Below are 12,113 nucleotides of genomic sequence, written 5' to 3' on the forward strand. Positions count from 1 at the left end.
CTTGTGCTGTAAGTATTCCCAGCAGGCTCTACAGCTGAAATAGGTCTGGAAGAAAGAAACTGATGGAACTTTTTTGGTGGAACATGCAGATTGGAATAAACCAGAATATTTTGTGAATTTCTTTTGAGCACATAGAATTGTCTGAGTCAAAGGTAATGATGCAACTCCCCATCCCCACATAATTCATTCTGACATTTTCTAAATGATGTTTCAATTTTAAATGAAATGTTATTTCATTCCAAAGTTTTCTTCAATTGTATGTAAAAATATTTTTTTAAAAAACCCTTTAAAATCTTTTGCTTCCAACACATTTTTTTCCAAATTTCTAATTTGCCAAAACTGTTCTTTTTTGGATGACACAGGAGGCATATCTCAAAAAAAAAAAAAAAATTCAAATCACTGTCACTTGCACAACTCTTAAGTATTGCAAAATTGACGGTATCATTGCATAGGCTCAAATGAATTGCAAAACACCACACAAAACACTGTATGAAATAAAAAGTAGTAGAATTCTTCTATAGGCAAAATGATAATTCATTTTTAATCTCAACTCAAAAATGCAACTATTATTAAGTCTGGGGGATTGATTCTGATAATATTGCCATTCAAAAATAATTACACCTTAAATCCTACTTAAAATAATGATACAGTTAACGCTTCTAATCATTGAACAAACCAGCTGCTTTCCTGGAATATCCATCTTTCAGCTGAAGCAGAATGTCTTTTGAAGAGAGAAGTCATTAGGTTCAGTGCATGCACTAGTGGGGAAAATTCACTGACCTGGTTTACTCAGCAAGAGCATACATGACCACATTGATCTCCGATGGCCAGCAATATCTTCATCGTCCCTATCATGGTAAATGCAACAGGGTTACCAGTAAACTGTCTCAGCATGAACAGATCTTTTCAGAAACAGATTGTCTTACTCATAGTGAACTGCTGTTGCTCCTTTGATAATTTTCACACAGACTAGTTTTTTTGGTTCAGGACCATTTTCCTTCTCAGAATCTTTCCAGTGGGGTAGTCAGGGTATCTTCTGGATATTGATGCTATCCACTTGATCCTGCTCAAAAGGATATACATTAAAATATAGAACCTCCTCTATGAACGCAGTTCTGCTGCCTGACGGGAACAGGCATACTACTATGAATAAGAAACACTGAGTCTTGATCCAAAGCTGCCAGGACCATTCATGAATTTGCATGTATCTTCATAGGAAGCAATCTTGTCCTCTTTTCTCAATAGCTTGATGAGAAATAAACCAGTTCATTAACACTGACATCAGAAGTAATGTCACCAGCATCTGCATCTGAGTCTCCTATTTGTAGTTCAGGTACCATTTTCAAGATTAATCACACCATTCATCAATATTAAAGCTCTAAATGTTGAGGATGAACTCAAAAGCCCAGTTAAATGTTCATGTCTGGATTAGCTCTTCTTGTAGCATGTATGGAAGTCAAAGAGGCAGAAGGCGAAAACCTCATGAAGTCAAACAGCAACTTCAAAACTCCACAGTACTTACAGACTAGTCATATAAGCAGAGACAAATGTAGGAGCATCCACCTGAACCTTGGACAGATCTCTTCTGAACCACAGTGACTGTGATATATACCTCAAAGCATGCTGTACTTAGGGAGGGTTGATTTGAATGGCTCAGGCTAGGTGGGAATGACCATCAGGATGACCCTAAATAGTAGTTTAGGTACCCAGCCATCCAAGTGAGCAACACAATTCACACTACACAAACCTTCTTCTAGTGTCTCTACCAGCTCAGACAGATAAGACTGTTTCAGTTATAGCCATTTCATCTATGGCTGAAGAACCTCTTCTGCTGCTACCATATGTTGAGAGAGGAACCAATGCAGTTTGTTACTAAGTCTGATGGCTGGCTATTGATATGTCAATGTGAATGGAAAGCTGATAATATCACTGATAGTATCAATTTACTGGGGTGTTTATATCATTTTTGTTTGTTCCATATTTAGGTCATGTGCAACATTAACAGCCCCAAAAGATGTTAGAAATTTATAGCTGTCATCTAGGCTGTGAAGGGCTAGCTAAAAATCCACAATTACAATACTTTCAAGAAAAATATTGCAACTTGTGAGGTAGACTACCAGAGAGGGCATAAATTTATGAGACAGTGCAGGGCAAGGGATGAATCATCCACCTTACACTTGTATCGGTAAAAAATGGTAGGACAAAAGAGCAGAAAGGGAGAGAAGGATGCAGTATTTATGACAATTTTACCCTCTAAAAATTGCATCACTTGCCATACACAAAGAATGGAAGAGAATTCTGTGGAGCTGCTTGCTGTGAAGCAGTGGTCTTTACAGGAGGCTGGACAGGAGGCTGGCTGGCTTTAAAGAGGCATGTTGCCATGAATGCTTGAATTTTTGTAATGTTTGACACATACCTAGACACCTCTGTATAGGAGTAGGATCAACAACCAGAAACTCTCTAAGAGTTAAGCCAGTTTTATTTGTAACCTCCGCTTCCCGTCTTTTAGATACAGCTTCCTTCAGCATTTTGGTGGTAAACCATACATAACTCATCTGGAGGTATGGAAGTAAACAGGATGGGTAAAAGTGACAGATTTGGGGTTCTTAGCTCTATGGAGATAAAGATCTGAATAAAGATCATGTCCAGACAACCATGCCAGGGATTTAGCCCAAGGCAGACTTATGGAAATCCAGAGTATGAAATCTTTGAATGCAAAGGCTGATATTGGCCCATGTGGGGGGTCATACCAGCTGCTGCTGAGTTTGGGTATACATTCTCTGCAGTAAGTACAAAGCTGCATCCCTTCCAGAAAGAAAAGGTACCTGAAAAGCACTTTGTGTCTTGACAATGCTCAAGTGCAGCACGAGACAAATTACCTGGCTTCCTTAAGCAATCACAGCAATTAGAAGCTGAATTTTAAAGCTAAAATTAGAGAACACTTCAGTGTTTGTTCTCCTCCACAGACCCTAGTAAGCCTTTTATATACCTATACAGGTTATGTCCCTAATGGTCAGAAATTTCAGATTACTGACCTGTTTTCCTCTTACTGGGTACCATGCAACACTTTCCTTGCCTGCAACCCTGGTGCAGGAAAGCCCTTAAGTATATTCTTAATCATGGGACTCTGCTGCTGGACTCTGTTCCCGAACTTACACCTCTCAACACTGTTCTCCAACTGTGTCTCCCTGCAGAGTGAAGTGTGGAGGTTAATTTCTTTACATATTAGGAAGGGTTACTCTTTGCAACAGTTAGAGCCAAGGTGGTGACCCAAATATTAACTCACTTAAATACAGTTCGTTAATAAAAGCAAACCCAGAGAAACTAAAATATTTATTTGTACCTACTAATTTTATATAATGAATAAATGCTATTTATTGCCAGCTGAGCCAGCATGAAACCCCGCCACCTGATCATTATTTTACTCTGTGAGGAGTAACAAAGTGTACTTTCATATAAGAAAAGTATGTCACCCCTGAAGAAATTGTAACACAAGTACAGACAAAAAGATTCACAGTTAGGAAGATGAAGCAGTGTCCTAGAACTGGTAGTTCCTATGGACTCCAAATTATGCATTCTTTGGAGGGACTGAAATGTCTGGGAAAAGGCATTTGGCCCTATTGTACTAAACTGCAGCATCACCTTATTTTCATAACTGGTATTTTATAAACAAACAGGACCATAATAAATTTATTAAATGCATGTAAACAGTTATTTTTTTTCCAAATTAAGTATGCTGGTAAATATTCATTTCTTTGATTCTCTCTGCAGTTTTATGCTGTGAAACCTTTTTTATAGACCAGAAGATATTTAAGAGTGGTGTGAAGTAACCTCATTGAAAGGGAAGGTAACTTTCAGGGGCTGTGAATGATTATTGGCACTGAAAACCTCATCAGATTCACATACGGAGGGACAGGCAAAAACAGATCTTGTATGTGCCCCTCTGGCTTACAGCCCTGCTTCTGGGAACACTACAGGAACAGCCTTGCCTCTCTTTAGCAGGTCTTAACGCCTCGCCGAGAGCATTGGTCATTCTGTTCACAAGCAAGGTAGTGTAAAAAGTGGCTTTGCACTGACTGCCTAAATCAGAGGCAAGAGGCAAAGAAGCAAGGAAAAAAAAAAAGAAAAAGGAGACAAGGAAAGTGAAATGACCTGTAGGGCTGTGGACGACTGAAACAACCTCAAACCCATACCCAAGCTGCTAATAAGGCTTGAACATTCCAATGTTCCCCTTGGCTGGTCCTGGTGTTCGTGAGTGAGAAAACGAAAGGGCCAATATGTGACCAGAGATTACGTGTTTCTGTGCTGGTGAAGTTTGCTTCCCCCCGAATGACAGGCTTCTCCAGAAACCCCGCTGTTGCCACTCAGCATCAAGAAAGGAACGGTGACTTTAGTCCAAAACAAAACTTGTATTTGGTGATTTCTGGTTTTGTGCTGAGTATTGCTTTGGCATAGAGCTACAGCAGCCTTGTAAATTCATGAGTAGCGCTTGTGTCATGTCGTAAGCTTAAAAGGCATCTTGTTTTCACTAGTCTGTCTACAACTTTTGTTGATTTTTCAAATATTTTCTCTTTGACAAGCCACAACAGAATCCAGCGTACATTATCTGCCCCAGACAACCAGGAATAGAGAATATCTGTATCCTAGCAAGACCCAAGAAGGCCTGCCTTGGGCAGAAGGCAATTCCTGACAAGTAAAACCCGTTAACAGATTTAGTCTCCCTTATGCTTGGCCTAAATCCGTCCTGCACACACTAAAATAACCGCACAGCACGGAACACTGCAGTTACTTCTCCGAAGCATTCCCGAGGCCTGGCATGGCGGTTCTGCATCTCCCAGGCCACGCGAGCACTGGGGCGTCTGTTAGGGTTTCAACTCATCAGGCCTCCCCATACAACTTCTGTTCCCCACCGGCCGATACACTCGCACCCCTCTGGTAATGAACAGTGCCCGTGACTTGAAACCGAGGAGTTTACTGAGGAGCGCACGTCACCCCCACAACCCCTTATCTTCACGGGGTCCACCTGCAGCCTCCCGAACGCCCGCAGAGCTGAAGAGGCCGCACGCCGGGGCCAGACTGTAAGCCCCGAGAAGTTCTTGCGTTTGGGGCGGCCGGTCTCGGACGCCAAGCGCTGCCCAACCGTACCGGTGGTGCCAGAGACCCCGGCGCTGCCCCTCGACAGCAGAGAGGCAGCGTCGCGCTTCCCCACGGCTTATGAACGGCAGCGTAGCTCCAGGGGGGGGACGCCTGCAGGCAAACGGGGCGGGTTGGGGCGGCCGTGGCGACGGGTTGAGGGCGGCAGCCCCGGGCCGGGGGAGCCCCTCGCCTCAGGCGCTTCGGCCGGCCCGACGCCCGCGAAGGGGCCGGCTCTGCCCTCGGGGCTCCGGGCCCCTCTCCACCTACCGCCTCCGGGGAGAGGGCTCCCGCCCGTGCCGCCCGGAGGCGGGCTGGGCGGCGTCGTGAGGGCCCGGCGGGGCCGGGGCAGGTGGCGGGAGGAGCGGGGGGAGCGCAGCGCCCGGCCCGGCCCGGCTCCAACTCCGGCTCCGGCTCCGGCTCCAGCTCCCCGCCTCCGGCCCGCGCTGCCCGCCGCGGAGGGGGGGTGGCGGCGGCGGAGGGGGGGGGGGGGGGGGGGTCCCCGACGGCCTCTATATAAGCGGCCGCAATGGCTCTGCCGGCAGAGCCGAGCGGCGCGGCGGGGAGGCGGTGGCCGGAACCATGGCGACGGGCGGCGGGCAGGGCCTGCCCGCCCTGCTGCTCCTCCTCCTCCTCGGGCTGTGCGAGGCAAGTGCGGGGCGCCCGGCGGGGGCGGCGGGGGGGGGGGGGGAGCCGGCGGCCGGGCCGGCCCCGTGACCCGGCCCTGGGGGCCGCTTTGTCCCCGCAGGTGAGCGGCGGGGAGCCGGCGTGTCCCCGGCCCTGCGGCGGGCGCTGCCCGGCCGAGCCGCCGCGCTGCGCCCCGGGGGTGCCCGCCGTGCTGGACGGCTGCTCCTGCTGCCTGGTGTGCGCCCGGCAGCGCGGCGAGAGCTGCTCCCCGCTGCTGCCCTGCGACGAGAGCAGCGGCCTCTACTGCGACCGCGGCCCCGAGGACGGCGGCGGGGCCGCCGGCATCTGCATGGGTAGGTGGCGGGCGGGCACCCCCGGGGGGGAATACACCGGGGCTGGGAGGCCGGCGGGGCGTCCCCGGGGCGGTGGGGCGACCCTCCCCGGGCGGGGACGCGCCGCGGCGTCCGCTGGGGCTGTCGCCGTCCCCGTCCCCGCTGTCCCCCCGCCTGCCCTGGGGCCAAGCGCCCCTTCCTCGGGACTGCCTGCGCCGCGCCGGCCCGGGGCGGGGGGGCGGGGGGGGCGGCGGCAAGAGTAGGGGGACCGGCCGCCGCGGTGTTTTGGGAGGCGGGGGGAGGGCGCCGAGTGCCCTCTGCGTGAGCGACACGCGTCCGCTTTCCTCGCCAGTGCTGGAGGGAGACAACTGCGTGTTTGACGGGATGATTTATCGCAACGGGGAGACGTTCCAGCCCAGCTGCAAGTACCAGTGCACCTGCCGGGACGGACAGATCGGCTGTCTGCCCCGCTGTAACCTGGACCTGCTGCTCCCCGGCCCCGACTGTCCCTTCCCCAGAAAAATCGAAGTCCCTGGCGAGTGCTGCGAGAAGTGGATCTGTGACCCTAAAGATGAAGTGATTCTGGGAGGTTTTGCTATGGCTGGTGAGGAAACGCAAACTAATTATCACGGTCATGGTGAGGAGGAGGAGGAGGAGGTGGTGTCGTGCTGGAAATACCCATGGGGTCGCCAAAGCTAAGACGCATTGCTTTGCGCGGTCGGCTCGTTCTGCTCTTTTTTCTCGTCTAGAGTCACTAGCAAGTCTGCAGTGGTTATGAGTAAAGGCGGAGCTCGATAGGTAAACCAAAAGATACTCAGAGGATGAATGCGCATAGCAGTTTTAAAAGGTGGTTAACCTGAGTTGGTTCCCAGTTCTGAAATTGCTGGTTATCTGGTACAGGGTAGTTCGGTGAGTGGGACAAAACAGGGGCAAGCTCATAATCCTCCAGACATTATTTCCACCCCCAGATCAAAGCTGCAGTCTTGCTACTTGCTCTGCAAGCAGATATTGCATCATAAATACTACTCGGACAGCTTAGTATGCAAGAGACTTTTTTTCCCCCTTAAATTCCCCAGCTATTACAAGTGGTCAGCCTGGTAGCTAAAATGCCAACAAATTCCTGCTTGTCTGTGCTAGAGCTCTCATCATTATTGTTGGCATCAAAAGCATTACAAAGTACTTGGAGAAGCAGTGATTATAAACGCAGTGAGTGGATCTGAAAAAAAAATCCCATTCCAAAACGCAGAACTCATAAACTGCTTTTGTAATGGAAAAAAATAAAGCTGCATAGTATTTTCCCTGTTTTCTTACTGAATTATGTCCCCATCCCTTTTAAATTAAACTATTAACTTCAACATGAATTTTCATAAGCTACTTTTACTGAGAGTTGAGGGCACTGCATTCTCTTCCAGTCACTGCTCTTTGTGGTCTTAAGCAGTTAGTTATGCTGAAACTCGGCTAATCCATTTGAAAAAACAAGTAAGGAAGGATCCAGGAAGAAATGTTCTAATAACTTGTCAGAGCGCTATGAAGAGTCAGTTGTAAGGCACATAAGGTATAAACAAAAAGCTTGCCACCTTCCTGGTATTTTTCCTTTTCTTTGATTTGACAGTGACAGGCTAATCTGAAAAATGCCTACAGATGGATTATCTGCATTCTTTCTAGCAATGGCCATCCCTCTTGGGAGGCCACCTCTTCAGAGCTTTACCATGCAAAAGGCAAAAATGCTGTGGTAGAGGAGCTTGACAGCAAGAGGTGTGACTAACAGCTCAGTCCTGTTACCTCATTCTGTTTACTCCTGTGATAACTGCTGAACCAAACTATACAGTTAGCAATACAACTTAACACTGCCATGAGGGAAGGACAATGGTCAGAGTTGGCTATGGCTTTGAATAGCTGTGAAAACTCCTGGAAATTACTTCCTTCCTCTCTCCCCACTATCACCCTGGCTATAATCTGTCAATAATTGACGAGATCGGGTGACTTTATGACTCTCAGAGTAAAGGACTTTACTTTCATGCTGTTTATTAGTTTAGATAAATCATTCAGCCTCTCTCAAATCATATCTACTACAAATATTTTTATGACGTAGCTTTAGAAGAGATTTGTGATGTATTTCCACTGGAAAGAGTGAGGAATAAAGAGTTATTGGAGTTCTAAACTGGAATTGGCAGTAATACTTCCAGCTGTGGACTTGAGTGAACTGAATCTAAATGCTTTGCTGATTCCACTGACATGCACCTTTCCGCTTTTTTTAGTTATAGGAAGTTGCCATCCAGGGCTCCTAAAAAGGAAGCTTTTAAAATTCCTAAATCCTATCAAAAGCATGGATTTTGGACCTTTTGTTTTTGTCTCATGTTTCTTCCCAAAAGTGGTAGAGTTCAGTTAGATACTGAGTTTTCACATGACTTTTTCTTGTAATAAAATTCTGTGGGGTTTTGTCTCCAGCCTACAGACAAGAGGCCACACTCGGGATTGATGTGTCGGATTCAAGTGCCAATTGTATTGAGCAGACAACAGAATGGAGTGCTTGTTCCAAAAGCTGTGGAATGGGCTTCTCTACCCGTGTTACCAACAGAAATCAACAGTGTGAGATGGTGAAGCAGACACGGCTTTGCACGATAAGACCTTGTGAAAATGAAGAGCCATCTGATAAGGTATGCTGCAAAGAGTGCCAGGGGAGCAGGGACTCTTCAGCTGCAATTCCAAGGTTACAATATTATGATCTAGAATGCTCCAGATGCAAGTGTACGTAAATACACTTTCTAGCATGTGTGCCACAAGCCCAGTGTATTTGGAAAGCATTAGACATGCTGTGTTTGCTTAGTAGCTTTGTGCTGCACGTTCAGCAGGTCCAGGAAGGTGATTCTGCCCCTCTGCTCTGCTCTGGTGAGTACTCACCTGGAGTACTGAGTCCAACTCTGGGATCCTCCGCACAGGAAAGACATGGACCTGTTGGAGCAGGTCCAGAGAAGGGCCCTGAAAATGATCAGAGGCACGGAACACCTATCCTATGAAGAAAGGCTGAGAGAGTTGGGGTTATTCAGCCTAAAGAAGTGAAAGCTCCAGGGACACCTTATGGCAGCCTTTCAATACTTAAAGGAGGCTTATAAGAAAGATGGGGACAGACTTTTTAGCAGGGCCTGTTGTGGTAGGACAAGGCATAATGGCTTTAAACTACAAGAGGGTAGATTCAGACTAGATATAAGGAAGAAATTTTTTACAGTGGGGGTGGTGAAACACTGGAACAGGTTGCCAGACAGGTGGTAGATGCCCCATCCCTGGAAACATTCAAGTTCCGGCTGGACGGGGCTCTGAGCAACCTGATCTAGTTGAAGATGTCCCTGCTCATTGCAGTGGGGTTGGACTAGATGACCTTTAAAATCCCTTCCAACCCACACCATTCTATAAGTCTATGATAATTTGACCCGTCCCAAACAGATGAGATGTATTTCATGTGCAGACTATTTGGCAGCTCGTGCAGTCTAACTTCTCCCACAAATGCCATTGTACTACCTGTATGTGTACTTCAGAGCTGCTCCAATCATGCAGAATGGGTATGTCAGATTTCTAGTCTGTTGAGTATCTGGAACTGCAGAAAAATATGTGAAACACTGCAAAATCTGCTTGGGTAGATGAAACCTTATCTTAATCCTTATGATGCTTTTTCCAAAAGCAAATCCAACACTGATCCTTCAGGTGCAATAAATGTGTATCTAAGGGAGCTGACTTTTTTGCTGCTTCTACACATTATACAAGTGTTACAGTCAGTAACATCTAGCTAGGTAAGAGGACCATCACTTTATGTAGTGTTCTGAGTGTTGGAAAGCATTGCTAAGGCCTTCGCTGAATACTCTGCGCAGTTTTAAATACTGTGTTTTGAAAAGGATATGAGCATTTGGGGAGAGTTGGGGAGACTAACAAGAATGATCAGAGGTCTAGAAAACATGTTCATCTAGGGAAAAATTGATTGAACTGAACTTTTCCTGAATGCAAGAGAACAGAGATGCATTCTCGTAACTGTGTTCAGATATTGCAGCCTGTTCTGAGTCCATGGGGCATACAACAAGAAATGGTGAGTTTAGACTGTATAAAAATGAGGCATGAGTGAAAACCTTCCAAGCAGTAAGAATAATGAACTGTTAGGATTGTCTGGGGCAGATGTGGAGTCTCTGTCACTGAAGAGTTCCAAGGACAAGTTAGACAACCATCTGTTAAGAGTAACATGGATAAAACTGGTTCTGCTTTGGGTCACGAGAACGGGCTATGATTTTTTAAGGTTAATTTTAGCCCTCTTTTTTTTCCCCTGAATCTATTCCTGTAACTTGCTCGTTTGGCTTCCTGATTCTCTGATGGAACTGCACTAGCCTGAGAAGTTTTCCAATAGAGTATAGTTTCATAATTAATGTTGGTTTGGCTTGTCTCAGGTGACAAGAGTGGGCTTTAATTATTTGTCATTTATTACTGGCCCAATAACACACTGGTGTCAAAGGGCAGATATTGCAGGAGTTACCGTAAGTAACTGCTAAAGTAGCTGCAGAGTCTTATCGCTGTTGAATGAGCAAAGACAACAAATATAAGTTTTCAGGGTAGACCTATATATATCTATCCTTGCATGCCAATTTCTAACTGCTTTGTCTTATGCAATGATATATCTAATGTCTCTTCACATTTCTCTTAGAAAGCGAAGAAATGTATCCGAACAAAGAAGTCCCTGAAAGCTGTTCGCTTTGAATACAAGAACTGCACTAGTGTGCAGACATACAAACCTCGTTACTGTGGCCTCTGCAATGATGGGCGATGCTGTACCCCACATAACACCAAAACAATTCAAGTTGAGTTCCGCTGTCCTCAGGGCAAAGTCCTAAAAAAGCCAATGATGTTGATCAACACCTGTGTCTGTCATAACAACTGTCCTCAGAGTAACAATGCTTTCTTCCAGCCATTAGATCCGACATCTAGTGAAGCAAAAATATGAAAAGCATATTTCGGTAGCACGAAAGGTATAAATAGTTTATACAAAACTTGACCCACAATCAGGTGAATGTAACAATTACTTATGTAAAATATCTAAGATGTTTTTCAAAACAGTCTAGGTGCTTTCTTTTTTCCTGTAGCTTATTAAATACCTCACTTTACATTTTCCCCCTCCAATTGTCTTTTATTCACTTGAAGGAAATTTTGTACCTTGGACAGAGCCTTCTTTTTTCTTGACGGTGGCATAGATTACAAAGGGAACAGCTCGACTTTCTCCTTGAGTTAAGGGGATCATGCCATGAGTTTTGGTAGCTGTAAGACTGGGCTCTTTAAGAGTAAATAGATTCCTTGGGGAATGCGTGATACCATATTACATAAGCTTCCAGGTTCTTAACTTTACTTTGCATAATGCATATAAATGCTTAAGCAGTGGTTTTTTCCATTCTGATGAAACTGTTTCTGATGACAGTAAAAATCTTACTGATGAAATTGTTGCATTCTTTGTCTTACAAAATACCTTCTATCTATACCTCTGACTTTCTCTGAGGAGTAAGTTTACATATAGCCCCTGCAATGACATAGCTAAGAGCTCTTATCCTGAAGCATAGCAGACTGATAGCTGACAGCAGTTAAATTTCTCTTTGGTAACTTCACTAGCAGTCTAATCCAAAACCCACTGAAGTCAGCGTCTTAGGAGAACTTGGTTCTAACCAAGGTGTGTCTGTAGATATAACTATTTGGATGCAAAAATAAAATTTCTGTAAATTCCTCTAAAATACTAACTGTATCATATGGTGCTTCATTTCTTAGAAAGGTGTATATGTAAATAGAAACTGTATATATTGTAATATAACTTTACTAAGTAAATAAACTTTATGTGATTCAAAATATTTTTTCCTAAAGTTGCTTTTCTTAAACTACCAACTCTTAACAGCTAAAAGCAATGGGAAGAAAAAGGGTCTGCAGATTCCTAAAAATCAAAAGACCCTATCTTGTGATGTTCTTAGACTACCTCATCCTAATTGCTGCCCTAACAGGTACGCA

The 12,113-nt window shown here is 45.5% G+C and overlaps 1 protein-coding gene across 1 annotated transcript; it reads left to right on the plus strand.

Moving 5' to 3' along the window:
* Nucleotides 1-5,529: 5,529 nt before the first annotated feature.
* On the plus strand, nt 5,530-11,903 carry CCN3 (cellular communication network factor 3). The gene is given in 5 exon segments (XM_049824846.1): nt 5,530-5,811; nt 5,813-6,113; nt 6,445-6,696; nt 8,541-8,749; nt 10,774-11,903. Coding segments are annotated over 5 exon segments (1,155 nt in total). The 5' UTR covers nt 5,530-5,715; the 3' UTR covers nt 11,071-11,903.
* Nucleotides 11,904-12,113: the final 210 nt, after the last annotated feature.

Source organism: Accipiter gentilis, chromosome 2 (genome assembly GCF_929443795.1).
Source record: "Accipiter gentilis chromosome 2, bAccGen1.1, whole genome shotgun sequence".
Lineage (NCBI taxonomy): Eukaryota > Metazoa > Chordata > Aves > Accipitriformes > Accipitridae > Astur > Astur gentilis.